General features: G+C 47.5%; 1 protein-coding gene across 9 annotated transcripts; it reads right to left on the bottom strand.

The window, feature by feature from the left end:
* Window positions 1-76: 76 nt before the first annotated feature.
* Window positions 77-17,229, bottom strand: capn3a (calpain 3a, (p94)). Of its 9 annotated transcripts, none has more exons than XM_030356327.1 (21): window positions 16,773-17,229; window positions 15,793-15,862; window positions 14,193-14,311; window positions 12,748-12,881; window positions 11,737-11,905; window positions 10,966-11,049; window positions 10,551-10,645; window positions 10,035-10,112; window positions 9,448-9,608; window positions 8,881-9,050; window positions 8,327-8,338; window positions 7,970-8,178; window positions 6,205-6,286; window positions 5,282-5,389; window positions 5,135-5,192; window positions 4,511-4,575; window positions 3,371-3,439; window positions 3,100-3,178; window positions 2,507-2,647; window positions 1,470-1,525; window positions 77-751 (listed from the first exon to the last, which is right to left on the bottom strand). In XM_030356327.1, the coding sequence occupies exons 1-21, from the start codon at window positions 17,022-17,024 to the stop codon at window positions 725-727; spliced, it is 2,238 nt and encodes a 745-aa protein (XP_030212187.1). In that variant the 5' UTR covers window positions 17,025-17,229; the 3' UTR covers window positions 77-724. The 9 variants fall into 9 exon arrangements, with proteins under 9 accessions (XP_030212187.1, XP_030212186.1, XP_030212190.1 ...); XM_030356326.1 differs by having other exon boundaries at window positions 1,470-1,528; window positions 16,773-17,228; XM_030356330.1 differs by having other exon boundaries at window positions 2,507-2,623; window positions 16,773-17,228.
* Window positions 17,230-18,365: the final 1,136 nt, after the last annotated feature.

Below are 18,365 nucleotides of genomic sequence, written 5' to 3'. Positions count from 1 at the left end.
GTTATCCACGGACACCCATACAATGTAGTACACAAGCTTACCTTAACCACACACAAACTTTGACCCAGTAGAGCACTCCAATTGTCCGAATACCATGTCGTTCTTTATTGGGTTCAATTCAATTCAACTTTATTTGTATAGCCCTTAATCACGGGTACAATCTCAAAAGGCTTAACAGGCCATATATTTATGACACCCCCCTGATTGCCCCCCAGAGGGTAAGAAAAAAAACTCCCTTCATTGGAAAGGAAGAGATCTTGAGAAGGAACGCAGAGTGGGGGGGGGTTAAAAACTGTTGAAAGGCAGTACACACTTATTTGACCAAAGCTTTTATGGAAACACCCGCAGAACATCTCAAGTCCAACCTGTTCGCCACATTCATGCCGACGACCTGTCAGCGACGGCTAACCGGTCACTGGCGAAGCGAGGAGTCACGGCGGAGGTTTGAGTTTGTGTTTTAATGCCTGAGAGGAACACAGAAGAGGACTTGAAGCAGACTGATCCAGTGTGAAGTGATGCCAAGAGGAAGAGGAGGGAGGCGGGGAAGTGACGATGACGAAGGTGGTCGTAGTAGTAGTAGTAGTAGTAGGTGTTGTTGCCAGCTCAGGCCCCAGGGAGGAAAGACAGGAAGTGATGTCGGACCTAACGGGGGTACTGAGGTAAGGGGCCGGGCCTTCTGGTCCCCCGTGGAACAGGGGGTCACATGGAGGTCGTTGGCGGCGTCCTAGGCGTACATGGTCAGCTGGAGCCACTGTGCACACAGAAGGGATGTGAACACGCCGCCAACGTGAGTCGCGCAAGTATCACCAGCCCAACTGCAACCCTCAGACCAGCCGTGGATGCCAAGCTAGCTAACTAGCCAGCCGCCAACCGAGGCTAAGAATACATTGAATCACTCAACACCTGTAATGGACTCGAATTTAAGTCCTGCTCATGACACAATACAAAACACAATACAACTGTCCACCATTTGTTTAAAGTTGACATACGACCAGGCAATGGAGTGTGATTAGCCGTTACAAGCAGTTTTCTGCCTCCCCTGACATCACAAGTGGCCAGATTTTCTAAACGGCATGTAACGGCTAGTCACACTCAAACCTGGTGGTATAATATGTCACCTTTTAAAGGCCCCTATTTGACTTCCAATTCTAATGTTGATTAGCATTACAAGCCACTTCAGAATCCCCCCCTTCGGGGACATCCCAGGTGGGTGCGTCCGCATAGATGTATGATGGATAGATCAACCAGTGGACGGAACCAACACCACACCTGTCGGTGAAATGAGGGCCCTTTTCAAAGGATAGTGTTGTGTTACTCACCCAGCATAGCTACTGTGGTTAGCGTCCAAATTAAAGACCTTACTGATTTTGCTAGCGACATGTTGAGGAGACATTTGATTGGACAAGCCATACATGGCTGAAGAGCATCTCCAGCCATTGAGAGAGGGGAGTGTTGGAGGTGGGCCTTACCTCCAGAGCGCTGAGCCGGATGGATCCATCTCCGTCCTGATCGAAGGCCTGGAAAGCTCCTGGGACAAAACCACACAACTCACAACAAGGGCTTGGAACAAATGACCCTTAGGGGCGCAGAGTCCAGGACCATCGTCCTAGCGGATAATGGCTAACTGTGGCTAATTGTAGCCGCTCAACTGTCAAAGTCCATTCCATTTAAGTACGTCTGAGCTGCCCTCAGTATCGTGTAGTTGGGTTGGCTCTCGGGGTGGCCAATCGAGGACCCCCCTGCCTTTTACCGAAGGTTGTATACATTCAGATTAACTAATTAAATTGAGATAACCAGATTATTGAGAATTCTAGATACTCAGGTTACTAGATTACATTAATATCACATTCAGATTACTAGATTATATTCAGGTTACTTGGTTACTTTCATATTACTAGATTACTTGATTACATTCAGATTACTATATTACTTTCAGATTACTATATCAATTTAAGATTAGAATTCAGATAATCAGATTACTAGAAACTAGAGCTGTCAGTTAAACGCGTTATTAACGGCGTTAACGCAACCCAAATTTAACGGCGTTCAATTTTTTATCGCGCGATTAACGCAATTATTTTATAAAAATAAAAAAAAAAAATATTTTTTTTTTTTTTCTTTGGCTCAAAACAAAGAAGCAGTAGCCTGACTGCTATGTTCAAATGACATTTGTTCAAAGCAGTCGTTTAATTGCACTATAGGCTCTTTTTTTGTATCGTCCTGTTTTGATCAGTGTATATGCCAATGTTGTTATCAATAAAAAATCATTTGCACAAGGCAAGCCGATGCACTTCACCATGTTAATAAGAGAATTAAAATGAGAAGAATTATGGGACAAAAAAATCAAGGGATATTTAGCATAGAAAAAGAATTTGCGATTAATCGCGATTAATTAGAGTTAACTATGACATTAATGCGATTAATCACGATTAAATATTTTAATCGCTTGACAGCTCTACTAGAAACCATTCAGAAGACATAATTCATTAGATGACAGGTGACTTACTGAACATTGCCTCCAGGCGCACGAGGCAGCTGATGAAACTGTCGAAGTCGATGTTCATGCTCTCGTTGGCGTAGCGCATGGTGATGATGTCGTAAAGCTGGTTATTGAGACGGTAGCCTGGACGGGACACAAAACACATGACTGTACACCGACGAGAACACACGAGCAGTTCACAGGTGGGTTAAAGTCTGCTGAGGCGGGCAACCAATCATTGAGCAGAGCATTCACAGACTGCGAAAAGTCGTCAAAGTTTAAGGGGGTGATATCATGCTGATAGGTGTGATTAGCCTTTACATGCCGCTTGAAAATCAGTCTTTCCGGTTGTGCCCTAGTGAGATCACAATTGGGTGTGTCCACCTAGATGTACGCTGGATAGATCAGTCCACCAGTCTACCCAGAGGACTGTAGCAAGTGTTGCTCACTCACACCTATCCGCATGATATCACCCCTTTAATTCGACTAGAAAATAAATGTCCGCTGTGACGGGAGATGACACAGATCGGACTGATAAAGCTACGGCACAATACTAGTATTTTTTGCTAACATTTGACCAAAGCACTCTTTATAACCGCGAGGAGCAGCGGGTTGTTTACCGGCATCGTTGACGGCATTCCTCATCTCGTAGCTGCTGATGCTCCCAGACTGCTCCACGCTGTAGTGCTTAAAGATCCCCTGGGGAGAAGGACTGGAGTTAGGACACACCGGAAACGCTTCCATAGAAACACACATGCCTTACACCAGAGTGAACTGTAGAAAAATGTAGCAGTTAGCTGTTCAACACAAACACAAAACGTAACACGTCATTAAAAACAGTTTACTTGACCGATTTTGAAACATAGGAAAGTACAAAAGAGTTGGTCCAACCTGCCACTGTTTGACCTTGTTCCACAGGTGTCTGAACTCCTGGAGGTTTAGCCGACCGGTGCCGTCCATCTGGTGTGGTCAGTTAAGACAACAGAGCCTCTTGGGACCAGCTTCACACACTCTATACACAGATTCTGAGGACCATTCTGACACTCACTAGTGCAGACAAGTGACATTGTGAGGACCATGTTCAGAGACTGCTTACAAACACACCAAGTCAAGGGTGAGGACCACACTGCGTACAAATACAGGGACACTTGTGAGGACTACATTGTGAGGACCTGGTACACACACTAACAAACAAACACACCAAGGCCCTGTTTACACGAGGACGCTTGCGGGTAAAAACGAAAAAATATTTTACCGGAAGTGCCTTTCGTTTAGTCGGTGACAGCGTTTTTGGGGCTTAGAAACACAAAAATCTGAAACCACCCTCCAGAGTGGAAATCTTAAACTCTCCACCGTAGCATTTCCGTCTACACTGCCAAGACGCAAAACTCTGCTCAGATCTGCTCACGTCGTGACGCGGTTACGTCACATACATGCCCCAGTACAGGGAAATAAACAAACATGTTGGATTATTTCCATGCGTCGGACCGTCAAGCTGCTCTGGCAGCTCTAATAAACTTACAGGAGTCTTTCCACGAAATGTACAGATATCATTACTGAACAGAGAAGGATCTGTAATTATGTTTTGGTTTACGCGGCGCAGATAAGAGAAGGAAGATTCTACGCATGCGTTCAGACATGGCGGTGTTGTGTAATAGTGTATCACAGCACCATCTAGCCGCCTGAGATGCATACCAATCGAATTCCACTCACTTTTGCGTCACCGTATGCACGCAGATTCCCTCCCGAAAACGCTTGTCGAAACGCGGAATAAAAAGTGAAGACGCGACGCCACTTTTGCGTCTTGTGTTCAGACCGTCATCATGTAAACGTAGCCCAAGTCACAAGAGAGGACCAATTGCTCCCAACCATACAACCAGCCACACACACTTTGACATTTAACGAGGTTCCAACTGGGCATACAGGTGGGGGACACTTTCAGGTGCGTTCTGGAGAGAGTTTCTAGTGGGCAGCGTAGGGCGAGCAGGTTGTGAAGCATAAGGCACCAGATGCTCTCCATGTAAAGGATACGTCCATCAGGGCGATCATACTCCGACACGTCTCCAGACTGAAGCCCTCCGTGTTCAGCTCCTGGTCTGAGACGGAGAGAGTGTCACGGGAATATTAATCATAGCTATAACATACAATTATATTAACCTTGTTATAATTACAAGTCACACTAAAATCAATTGTAGACATTCTCCTTGGACCTAGAGATACCTCCCTTCCTCTCTCTGAGAGGTGTTAAGATAGTTGGCATTTACATTGCCGAGAAGTCTGATATTAAGGCCCTGCCATTCGACTGACTTCTTTCTTGTGTAAATTCTCATAACTGTGTTGCAGACTTGCAGACATACCCACTTCCCCCATAGTGTATTGCAGTTTATCTTGGCCTATGCTGCCATAGCTGACTTCAGCCATGACAATCCTAAACCCTCCTCCCTTCACTCCCACTCACCTTTGTTACCTTTGTATTAGCTACCCAAAATGCAAAAGTTTCCCGATAAGAATCTTGTTAACCCATTGTCTCACTGAATGTATTTTTGCTAAGTTTGCTGCCTCTATCTTCCCATGATCAGAGGGGATCACTTCTGACTGGATGTCATTTAAGTGAACACCCTTAAAGGTTTAAGGTCCGAGAAGGTGTGGACTTACTCTTGGAGACGACTTTGTTGAGCAGGTTCTTCAGCTCGTTGGCTGTGATCTCCATCTCCTGGGAGACGCAGGGAGATCAGACCACCAGCACTTGTGTTGTTTAACAACAACAACCACACTCAGGCAAACCGGGATACAGAGACTCACGTAGACACATAGAACGCCTTCACTCACGTCTCCGGCTATCTCCTGAAAAATCGTCCGGAATTTCTGGTCCTCTTCGCTCTCTTCCCCCACCGCAGAGGCAGGAGCCGGCTGAAGGAGAGGGAGATGAGGAGAAGATGGAGAGAGATGGAAGAGGAGAGGAGGAGGAGATGAAACAGAGAGATGGGGAGAAGATAGACAAAGGAAGGAGGATAGAGATGAAACAGATATGAGATAGTAGATAAGATAGAGATGAGAGTAGAGAAGATAGTCATGAAAGCAGAGAAGATAGAGATGAAACAGATGAGTAGAGAATATAGAGATGAAACAGATAGGAGAGAGATGACAGAGGAAAGAGATGAAACGGAGAGATTAGAGAAGATATAGAAAAAAACATGAGAGGGTAGAGAAGATAGAGATAAAACCGAGAGATGAGAGTAGAGAAGATATAGATAAAGCATGAGCATATAGCGATGAAACCAAGATAGGATAGAGATGAAAGAGGAGATAGAGATTGAAAGCAATATGAGAGATGAATCAGAAGGAGATGAAAAAGAGAAGGTCAATATAACGGATAAGACATAAGCATAAGAGAAAGTTTAAACCAGATAGAGATAAACAGATAGGTAAGGGATGAAACAAGATAATTTGGAGATAAAGCATAAATAAATTAGGGATGAAAGAGAAGAGAGATAAAACTGAGAGAAAATATGAAACGGAGAATGCAGAGAACCCAATAATGGCTGTTTATGATTGGTTTGAATCAGTAGCGGTGCTGGCTCGAGGGGTGTCACCTGGCACCAATCTGACCAATCAGCAGCAAGTTAACCAGCGTAAGTTTAGAACCAAGATGGAGCCAAGATGGCCGCTAGGTAAATGGGGCCCGTGGGTGGTCAAGGTTAATGTATGAATGGGTCAACCCTTACCACTGGATGGTCCGCTTCGATCCTGTTCTCTATCTCCCTGGAAACCAATGAAGAGCAGTCACCACGGCAGCAAGGGCAAAGCCTACCAACGCATTAAGACCATGACCCTATCCCACTGTCTCAACAACAACATCAACAACAACAACAACAATCACAACAACATCCGATCAACAAGTGAGTTGTGCAGATGTTCAACCATAACTTGGGTTTTGAATGTTGAATTTATGTGTGTGTGTGTGTGTGTGTGTGTGTGTGTGGGGGGCGGTAGGCCAAATTGAATGGGTTGTGAACTATGGAATAAGGAAGCTAAATGAGAGCGCTAAGTCTTAGCCTGTCTGTGTGCTGGGGAGAGAAGGGTTAGTCTGATACCACCTGTGTTCTGGCCTCAGAGATTATTTTTGGGGGATTTGCTTCTTGACTGCAGAAGATCTTCATTTCATGTTGTATCGGATCAGGGCTTGGTGATGGAGGGGAATGTTAACATATAACTAGATGTGAATAGATACAGCATCAGGGGAAGTTTATGATTTTTTCATTATGTGTATTGGCTTGTGACAACTTGGGGCAATACCAATACTTTCTCAAAACGAATGTAGCCCCCTACTTAGGGGTTTGATTAGTGGCCGGGGCAGGTTCAAAACAGACTTCCTATCCAGTAAAAAAAAAAGATCAAGTTGGGATTCAGTTGACCGACTGGGAGTGTCGTACAATCGTCTTCAGTTTGAGAGACATCTTGGGGCTATTTTGCGTAGTATTTTGCCAGTTCAGGTCCAGCAGATTACAGACTGGTCTTGGAAGTCCTCTCGTCCCCCGTCCAGGAAAGGTGTGGCTGATGTTTGGTGCTGAGTAAACTGCAAGGGAATGTTTACCGGAGCGTGCAAAAATCTGTGGCCGCTTGCTCTAAAAAAGATTCCATAACCGCTTCGAACTGTGGCCGGTTTCTTCCAGCTCTACAAATCAAATCGCCGTTAAAATTGTTTGCCCTTGAGTGTTAACCCTAACCCTAACCCTATCCCCTCCAAATAAACAATAAACCATGCCCAAATGGAACTCACACAACACACTTATAAAACATTCTGTACAATGCAAAAATCTAAATATCGTCTGCAAAACTAAGTCGTTCTAAGGCTAATATTACAGTTAACCATAAAAAACAGGGCTGGGTATCATTGTTGTACCTTGGTTCGCAATACATTCGCCTACTTTGAGCAAGCTTATAAGAGGAAGCTTATCATTTGGAATAAATTCAACTGAATTTTCTTAAGGAAATCATCTTCAGGAATTTTGCTCGGTTCATTTTCACATGGCAAACCAACATGTACCCTCAGGTCAAATAAAAACTGTTTATGACCTGAAATGGTTTATTGTAGAATGGGTTCAGTGTCATACCAGCAAGATAATCTATGATGCCCAGCCCTGCAAATAAATCACCAACATAAATAAGATTATTAAACACAGACTTACAGTACAGTAACTGTTTCCTGGGTAATTTATCATTTCCTTATTATACTTCACCTCAACTAGGCTCAGCTCTGTGGCTAGACTGAGCTCTGTGGCTAGTCTAAGGTCTGTTGCTAGGCTATGCTAAGTTCTCTAGCTAAACTAATCTCTAAGTCTAGGCTAGGCTTTGGGGCTAGGTTAAGATCTTCGGCTAGGCTAAGCCCAAGGGCTAGGCTATGCTGTATCTGTGGCTAAACTGCTTTGTGGCTAGGCTACACCCACCCAGAACTCGGCCTTCCTAAGGCCGCTCTCTCTCCGGACTCACTCTGAGGTGTTCCTCTTCTCGGAGAAGACGCGCAGGAGGAACTCGCCCTCCTGGTGGGGCTCGTAGGTGGAGGGCACGATGACGTACTCCCCGGGGCTCAGGCGGAAGCGCTGGGTCACCTCGCGCAGGTTGATGTAGGACTTGCAGCGGGCCTTGGACGAGTTTGCCAGGAAGAAGTCCTTCTGCATGTGCTGCTTGTTGCCGTGCATCTGCCAGGGGTTACCGAGTGCGAGACAGAGGTTCAACGGTTCACCAAGGACATTAGACCACAACCGATTAAATGTGTATAAGATGAATAAACTGTGCGGTTAGTGAGTCAGCAGTCTTCGGATTCGTAGTTAAAGTGTCCTTCCTTACCTCCTTTGGCACCTGTGGATTGAAAAACACGAGGTTAGTGTTGTCAGTCCTACAGGGAGGAACCACCCGTACACATTACAGAAACATGAAGGGTCGAAATTGTATGTTGTACGTCCTGGCACTTAATGTACGCACTTATTGCATGTTGTATGTAGTACTTAACATTGTGTAGTATCTTATCCTAGCTATCCTTGTTGCATACGGGCAAGGGGGTTAACATAACAATTGTCGGTGCTTGGCACTTGTTTCTATGAACATCCTTACTGTACCGAGAGTGATATATTGTTTCACCTTCTTATGACAAATTGATTTATTGTACGTCGCTTTGGATAAAAGCGTCTGCTAAATGTAAGTGTAAATGAAGATTCGGTGATTGGGTAGCCATATCGGATCAGTACCATTCCACACAACAAGTGGGTGTTTTGATTTACGCAAACAGTCTACGTCTTAGTGCGTCTAAGTGTGTACGTCTGGAAACTTTTTCGAAAAGCCCGACCCAAAAAGCCAGACTTATGACGAAAAAACCCTGACAAAAATCAACCGGGACCAAGCACCTCGTAGATGGCGAAGCCGATGGTGAAGAGGTTGGCGCCCATCTTGCGCTCCTTCCTGCGGTTCTTCTGCATCAGGGACACCACGAAGGAGCAGGCCACCTCGTTGTCCTCGGGGTCGTCGTCCTCTTCCAGCAGACGCAGGCGGTACTGCGGGTTGGTCCAGAAGGTGTCTGGGCGGAGGAGCAGCCGGTCACTCTTCGAGCGGCGCACACATACGGTATTGGGCGCTCCGGCCGGGTGGTTGCAGGGTCTGTGGTCGGTTCATGTCCAACTACCGATGCTATGCTAATGCTATGCCATTACCCATTTGTAAATGTTATTGATAGAGATGGTTCTGCTACTGTCAGTGGATGGCAGGGGTCTGAAACACATGTTAATGAAGGCCTACGCCTATGTACGTATGGGGTTACAATGGGTTAGCCATGCTCATCAGAATTGTCCAGGTGTGTATGGGTGTGGTAATGGGAGGTTGGTATTTGTAGCATATGTAAACAGAATCTCTGGTTATACTAATTATCAGCAGTAATTGGACAGGGGTGCAGGGGCGTTGCCGCTGGAGGAGGGTACCTGGGTAGTTCCGGCAGCCCCCGGCGGAGCAGCCCCTCACCCAGCGGCCCTCGTTCACCGACACGGTCCACTTGTGGATCTTGTCGTCCTCCAGGGCGTCAGGGGTCAGGTTGCAGATCTCGATCTTGGTGAAGTTCTTCTTGAAGTCCTCGAAGGACATCCTGGAAGGGCCGAGTGAGACGGGGCAGAGTGAGACAGGGCAGAGTGAGACGGGTCAGAGTGTGACGGGGCGAGAGTGAGACAGGCGAGACTGGGACGGGGCAGAATGAGAAGGGATACAGTGAGACGAACAGAGGACATAGGGCTGAGTGAGACGGGCAGAGTAAGATGGGCAGAGTGAGACGGGGCAGAGTAAGATGGGCAGAGTGAGACGGGCAGAGTGAGACGGGGCAGAGTGAGACGGGGCAGAGTGAGATATGGCAGAGTGAGACGGGGCAGAGTGAGATATGGCAGAGTGAGACGGGCAGAGAAAGATGGGCCGAGTAAGACGGTGCAGAGTGAGACGAGAAAGAGTGAGACGGGATGAAAGACGACCAGCTGAGAAGGGGCAGAGTGAGAGGTGAAAAGGTGTTGTAAGGACGACCCACCAGAACTCTCCGTCCTCGGCATTCTGGTGCTGGAGCTTCTCCTTCTCATCCTTGGAGAGGGAGGTCCACTCCTTGGAGCTATGGGAGTCGGGGAAGAGAACACCAACATGGATTAACAGGGAGCTGAGGGACCTTTGCGTCAGTCTTCACTGGCACTTCACACCAAGGCACAAAAAAAATGGTGAACGTTAAATGGTAAATGGGCTGCATGTATACAGCGCTTTTCTAACCAGTGGCCACTCAATGCACTTTACAATATTGCCTAACATTCACCCATTCATTCATTCACACATCCACACATGGACGGCGGAGTCAGCCACGCAGGGCGACAGCCAGCTCGTCGGGAGCCGTTAGGGTGAGGTGCCTCGCTCAGGGACACTGCGGCACTCGGCGCTAGGGGATCGAACCAGCGACCACTCGGTTACCAGCCAACCCAGCTCTACCTCCAGAGCCACGTGCCGCCCCGAAAGAGGCTGATGGGCGAAGACGAGGGCGGCGGCCCGCCCCTTGGCTTACTTGTCGCTCCAGGGGCCAGTCCACTCCACCTGGCCCCAGGGGTTCCTGAGGCGCACCAGGCGCACCTTGGAGTCCTTGGTCGTGGTGTGCTTGCACTGTCGGGGGACATCACACGGTTGGCGGTTGACATCCCAGTCGTTGTGTAGTCATTTACGATATGAACGGATTTATAAACTGCTAAAGACAATATGACGTTAAAAATAAAACTTTATGGATCCCCAGGAGGGGAAATTTCTTCGTTAGATTTGTAATAAGATGATGTATATTCAATTTTATTTTTTTATTCCAGTATTCCAACTTTGGACTAATGGAATAACTCAACGGAGAGTCACAGCGTGTCCGTCAGCGTCTTTTGTTTAGTTGTAGGTAAGATGCTGAGAATGGTTGGGGGGGGGGGGGGGGGGGGGGTCCTCACCTCCTGCACAGCGGTCACAGAGTAGGCGTGGCCCTTCACCAGGCCAGTGGTGGTCCGGGTCTCAAAACGGGCCGGGACCAGGGACTACACACACACACACACACAAACACACACACACGCACGCACGGGTTAATCATCATCATCTATCGGACCCAGCCAATACAATGTTTCGAGGTCCACATGTTCTGACTCAGATCCATAGAAGGAGACTCAATAAGATATCTACTTGCATCGAAGGAACCAGTCTCGACAGGAAGTTATGGAGCGGAACCAGTGTTGCAAATTTGGCGGCTTTGTCGCTCGATTTAGCGACTTGTCGCCAAGTCTGGCGGTTTAAAGGTTATCTAGCTACTGGTGGCAAATCTGGTGACTTTTCGTGTAACTGGCGACTTATTTTCTGTTTTATCCTTCGTCTCTGCGCTGCAGACAGCCCACTCCCTCTCCCTCTCCCTCATCTCCAGTCCCCGCCCCTTCCCAATCCCATCAATTGCACTTGCTGCTTTTGTTTCCCATGAGTTCCTTCTTTTTCGCCTGGAAAGGACGAAGGCGATGACGCCATGAATGTCGTCATCACGCAAACCGGTGAGTTCTAGCAATTCTTTTCGAGAACCAACAGCACAACGTACTCAAATTAGGTGTGGTTACGTCACATTTGACGTTGTTGCGTAAACTAGTGAGTTCTAAGGACTTTTCAGAGAACCAACGCTGGAAGGAACCGGACTCGGCAGGAAGTGACAGAGACGGAACCAGCCTGGACAGGAAGTGACTCACATCGATGGAGCAGCCCATGAGCGAGCCCCTCTCCAGGGCCTTCTTCATGATCTTGTTGAGCTCCTTCGGGGCCTCCTTCATCTCGTAGAACTCGGTCACCCCCCCGGTGAAGTCCTCCATGGCCTCCGTGGTGTTGCCTCCCTTCAGGGCCTCGTACGAGCCGTGGAGCCTGGAGGAGGTGGAGCGAGGAGGGGGCAGGACGTAGACATGGTATTACATTAGCATCTACATCACATTAGCATCTACATGGCATTAGCATCTAAACAACATTAGCATCTACATGGCATTAGCATTTACACAGCATTTAGCTCCTACGTGATATTAGCATCTCCACCAAATTAGCATCTACATGACATTAGCATCTAGACCGAATTAGCATCTACAATACATTAGTATTTACCACATTAGCAACTACACCACAGTAGCATCTACACTAAATTAGCATATACATCTCATTAGCATCTATATTACGCTAACATCAAAATAACATCACTGCCCAGGACATCTTGACTGCTACATTTGTAGTGGACTCTCTGCAGTTTTATTTACAATGATTTTGCGTCTTATTTAATGTGATTTTCAGCAATGCATGTAGCTGTAAAATGCTGCTTTCTCTTGATATTCTATTGAATTCCTGTTGAATTCCCACCCAAACGTCCCTCAAATCCCTCAAAAACACTAGATCATTCTTTATTTCCCACATGAATTTGGATAGAATATCATATAATTTCAGTGTTGCACAACAATTCTTAGCTTCTCACTGCCAAGATCGCCCATTAGTTCTGAAACGTGACATCCGGTTGTAAATTCGGTTGCGGAGGACAGTATTTTCTGCCGGCCTCCCCTAGTCCTACGTCTTGCTCTCATCCAGTTAGATTATCCCAGGTTCGTCGCGAAACATTCTCTGAATCTGTGCGATCGCGGTGATACCCTGTTGAACGGTACTCGGCAGTGGCGCCCTCTAGTGTTAGGGTTAGGGTTTGCATGTGTGTGTTAGCGACGAGGACGTACTTGGCGTAGGCCTTCTCCAGAAGGGCGCTCCAGAACTCATTCCTCTCGGCAGACTTGGTGAACACCAGCTGGTTGTTGAAGGTGGGGATGCGGTCGTCAATGACAACATCCACCCAGTCGCCATAGCGCCAGAACTGCAGGGGGTCGGAGACAAGGTTTTGAGATGGGAATGCTCTCTGGGCAATGCTAAGCTTTAAAGGGGTCCCTATAATCACCCCTGGTTCTGATGTTGATAAGCCGTTACACTCCATTGCGAAATCACAAATATTGGTGGACACTCCCACTTGTGATGTCACTATAGAGTAAGGGCCTGTTAATGACAAATCAACGTCACACCTGATGGCATAATAGGGGCCCTTTAAAGAGTACCTAACCATAGCAACAGCATGTCGTGAGGTTTGCTGTTTTTCATTGATTCAAAATAGTGATAAGTAACGATGCCTGCCTTTGATGGTTTGATTATCAGTCCCTCCAGAAAAACCTGATTATGCGATCGCATAATTCAGCGCATAATCAGCTAAAGTTTGCATATTCATGCGGGGGCCGCATTTTTTTCAAATATGCCGCAATTTCACCGCATAAATTGTAGAATTCTCCGCAAAATATGCGGGGTTTGCATGATTTCATAATCCCTGCATTTTCGTCGCAAAAAAGTCACATATATCACACATAAAGTTGAAAAAATGGTTGCTTTTACATCACACAAGAGCAGCAATTTCGCCCTGTTGCCATGGGAGCGTTATGAAGTAGCGTAATTACGCGACGTGAACGTCATCGAAAAGCTGCTTTTCTTGCAAGTTCCCGCATTTTTTCGCAAGTTCCCGCAATTTCATCGCATAAAATTGCATAAATATGCCGCATATTTCCTCGCATTTTTTAAGAAAACGTACAGCATAATCAAGGATTTTGGGCCGCAACAATCACAAAAAAACGCCACATTTTTCTGGAGGGACTGGATTATGCTAGCACACTCCTTGAACCCTCCATCTTTAAAAAAAAAAGGTTAGTTATTAATCTCTACAATAATTCTATAAATGTATGACCAATGAATTATCTAATTCCTGTAGATGTGGCTCTTCAACAGCCACCACATATCATTAGCCTCATAGCATATTTGCATATTTGGCCAAATTGTGATATCTTACCTAACTCTACTCTACTAACGCTGCTGATTAACTGCCTCCTTGGCTATATCCCAAGCCAATCAGAGTGCTTTTTACATTCCATCATCACTATCTGCCTGAGTCATCTGTTTGACTGTCATTTTTGATACTAAATAGAAGATTAAACTTTAAATATGACTTAGGCAATTATGCTATGAGGCTAACGATATGGAGGTTCAGTCCCTTCCACAATAGCATCAACGGATGCCTTGAACGGTGTTTGTGGGTTGTGTTTGTGTGTGTTTGTGTGCGTTTGTGTGCGTGTGTGTGTGTTGTGGTGACCTGGAAGTGGAAGACGCCGGCGTATCCTTCGGAGAAGCTCTGCTCCTGGGGAACCACGCGGTACAGCAGCTTCTCATACAGCGTGAGGCAGGCAATGGCAGCCAGCAGCCAGCAGTCCCCTGGAGAGAGAACCTTCATCTCAGACTCTATAGGACCCCTCAGCTATGACTCCACCAGGACCCCTCACCTTAGATTGGATTTAGGAACCCTCACCTTAGACCCCCCCCCCCCCCCCCCCCCTCACCTTAGACCCTACAAGTCCCCTCACCTTAGACGCTACTAAGACCCCTCACCTAAGAACCCCTCTCACCTTTAGACTTTACTTAGGACCCCTCACATTAGACCCCCCCCCCCATACCTTAGACCCTACTAAGGACTCCTCCCCAACAGGACCAGATGGGCGGAATCTTAAATATAATCCTAATCCATCTGCGTTCCTTAACCTTTAACTTTGAGCCCACGTTTCTTGCAATTGAACGGTCAACATCCTGACCCCCTTATCTGTCCCCTAGGATTAGTTGAGCGTGTCGTGTCTTGCGATTTCCCATCCCTCCCTCAATGATTGAGGATTCAACCAAACAAAAGGAACAAGCGGTCTAAGAAACGTGTCTTAATGCTTCTAAAGCCCAAAGGACTCTATGGCCTAACATTGTAAAGGTTGCGCTCCCTCTATGGGGGGTGTGTATCAGGACTCTACTGCTGTGGTCAGGTACAGTAGGAACTAAAGGGGTCTCTGATTAGAATTATATTCAACATATCCAAGTTAAACCCTCTAGCCTCCAAACCCTCACCTATCCTCCAAGGACTTCTATCAGCTAATCTCGGGCGGGCCTGCTGAGCTGTGTGTTTGATTGTCAGGTGACGGTGTGTGGAACAATGTGGGGAGGCGGGGGGGGGTCAGGGGTCGGCGGTGGGGGACTTTTGTGTTCATACCCGCTGCTCATTATTTGCGACCCCCAAACGCCACAACAATGAGAAATGCTGCAGGTTGAATTCTCTTCCAGAAGAGTTAGCATAATGTTGGGAGGCTGCTGCAGGGGGGGACATTATGGGATGTTTGCCTGCTGTTGTGGGAGAGGAGTGTGCCTCTGTACAGTGTACGGTATTATCAGGTGATGCCCTGCTTGTTGTGCGGGTTCGGTGTAGTACATCTTTCCCAATCCGACACTTCTTCATGGTACTTGTGACTGTTTGCAGTCATGTGATCTCGGTGTGAGCGGTTGATTGGTGGTTGAGCCAATCAATCAGCTCATCAGTGGTCGCTGTGGTGCTGTTTTTGTAGATCGGGTCCCTGGTGTCCAGGGGCCGGTTCCTCGCCGGTTCCCTGACCCGGAGGTGGAGGGACAGGGAGGGGAGAGTGGTTTATGGCGGCCATGGTTTACCCAGATCTTACCCAGAGGTGAGGGACAGGGGAAAGTGGTTAAAGTGTATGGTACTATCAGGTGATGGTTTAACCAGACCTTACCCAGGGTTGAGGGAAAAGTGGTTAAAGTGTTTGGTGCTATCAGGTGATGGTTTACCCAGATGTTACCCGGGGGTGAGGGACAGGGGGAGGGGGGAAAGTGGTTAAAGTGTATGGTGCTATCAGGTGATGGTTTACCCAGGTCTCCCTGGCAGATGTCTGTCCTGCTGGCTCCGCCCACAATGAACTCAGGGTTCTCACAGATTTCCTGAGGAGACAGAAACCAAGGGAAATTACAATCCATCATCCGTCCATCTGTCTCTCTGTCCGTCCATCTGCTCGTCCATCCATCTTTTCATCATCCATCTTTACATAAATGGACATATCTTTTTCTTGGAGATGGTCTAATCTCCCTCTGACACGGGTCAAATCAGAAGACCCTTTCTGATCAATGGTGAGATCTTGAGGAGACCGCTCTGACCAAGAACCTCTGGTCGTCCTCCACCTCTCTCAGCCAGACTCCCAAAGGACAGGAAGAGCAGACTTTCTTCTTGAACATCTTAACATTAATCAGTGCAAAACAACTCCACATGCAGGTACCATCAATTGGTGTACAGTGAAAAGAGTATTCCAGCTCCCACATGCATCGCCTTCAACATCCCCTTCAACATCGTCTTCAATTCTCACAAGTTATTCACAAGACCCTTCATTCATAAATCAATGAACCAATCATCTCCAGATCTCCAGACTCAATTCATCAATCATCACCTAAACAGCAGCACCATCGTACAACCCCAAGATGGCCGAAAAACACCTGATCATCTCCACGATCGTCATAAAACCCCAGGTCCCCTTCATCATCAACCCCCAGGGCTCCACAGCCATTTCCACCATCATTATCAACCCCCAGGTCCCCTTCATCATGCAACCCCAGGTCCCCACCAACATCAACCCCCAGGTCCCCTTCATCATGCAACCCCAGGTCCCCACCATCATCAACCCCCAGGTCTCCACGGTGATATCCACCATCATCATAAACCCCCAGGGCTCCACCATCATACACCCCCCCAGTCCCCAGGACCATCTCCACCATCATTCACCCCCAGGTCCCCCAAACAGCCCATGAAGCCCACCCCGCCCCCCCCCCCCCCCTCCCCAGGCCTCCCGCGACCACCTACCTTGGGCCTCTTCCAGACGATGTTCTTGACCTTGTTGGACTTGGCCCCCAGCTCCTTGTAGCCCAGGGACTCCACGGTGGCGGGGAAGGTGTCGTCCTCGAACAGGCTCTTCTTCTGCAGGCACTCCTGCTTGAGCGCGGTGAAGTCCTGCCCGCTGAAGCGCAGCGGCTTGCCCAGGGACCCCTCCCCGTCGCGCCGCTCGCGCTCCCGGATCAGACGGTCGCAGAAAAAGCCGGACGGCGTGTAGGGCATGTTCGGCTCGGCTGAGGTGTCGACGTGTAGGAAAATAAAAACAAGGCCCGGGCCAGGTTGTACCAATAAGTCTTAGGAGGCTGGAAGCCCTGGCATAAATCCAAACAGCTGAGCTCGGATTGGATCGCGGCTGGAGTGACGCTGGATTCGACGGGTCACGGAGTAGACGTGTGTGTGTGACGGGACCTTCGTTTGTTTACCCGGCCCCCGCGTCGGCGTGACACACGGGCACGCAAAACACACGCACGCACGCATGCATACATACGCATGCATACACACGCACACACATGCATATACACATGACATACACACACATGCATATAGCCACACACACACACACCGTAGAGGCACTCACACACACACAAAAAATAGAGGCAGGAGAAAAGAGAGAGAGAAAGAGAGAGAGTATATATTTGTAGTATTCTGATTGGCCGGTTGAACAATACACACCACGCTGTGCGTCCATCATTGTTGTGTGAGACAAAGGCCCGCAGGTCAGAGTAGGGGGCCGGTCAGGGGATGTTCTGGATCAGCAGAAGGCATTCAGCACCTTTAAACCCATTCTCACCCATCCAGCCGCCTCAGCACAACGACCCCAGGCTAAACGCTACGGCCTAGCAGCCGGCTGGGCTCCTACCGTGCGTGTACGGCGGTGCCATGGCTTCCATGTGCCAGCTGGGAATACGCTGTGAGTTGTATCCCGTAGTAGATGTACACCATTTTGTGTGCTGGCCTCGCTAAAGGCTATTTGGGAAACGTGGAGGGATGTTGGGGCCTGTGTGATGATAGCAAAGTTCAAACTACATGAACGTCAAATATTTTCTGTATTTCAGAGTCACCTGGGGGCTATAAATAATGGGAAAATATATAATTTTCACATTATTATATATATAATTATTATTAATTATTTGAATACCAACTTCTCCTGATCATGTGTCAGTCCTGATCACATGATCTCTGCAGTCTTTCAGACTCTCTGCAGTCTTTCAAAACAGGCTCCTGTTTTCTCCGTTGGTTTGACAAACAGAAGCACGAGGACTCTGCTGATGGTTGCATCATGTGCGGTATGGAGAACCGGCAACCAAAGGTGGATGAACTTCTACCCACACAGCTGCTGCTGGGCAGGGGAGTGTTTAACGAAGGCCAGAGCTAAAGGGCCTCAACGGCAAGAGCCCTCCGAAACAAAACACGCATAAACATTAGAAACTTTAATTCAACAGAGACCGTTAGACCAATCATTTAAAGACAGACTGTTTCATCTAACTGCTGATTGGTGCTTTAAAGGAAATAGACCAAATTTGGCAGTTTATTTCACAAGTAATGGAAACTGTATAGTCAACA

Source organism: Gadus morhua, chromosome 5 (assembly GCF_902167405.1).
Source record: "Gadus morhua chromosome 5, gadMor3.0, whole genome shotgun sequence".
In the NCBI taxonomy this organism is placed as follows: domain Eukaryota; kingdom Metazoa; phylum Chordata; class Actinopteri; order Gadiformes; family Gadidae; genus Gadus; species Gadus morhua.
Note: the sequence above shows the minus strand (reverse complement) of the source record. Positions and strands in the feature narration are given on the sequence as shown.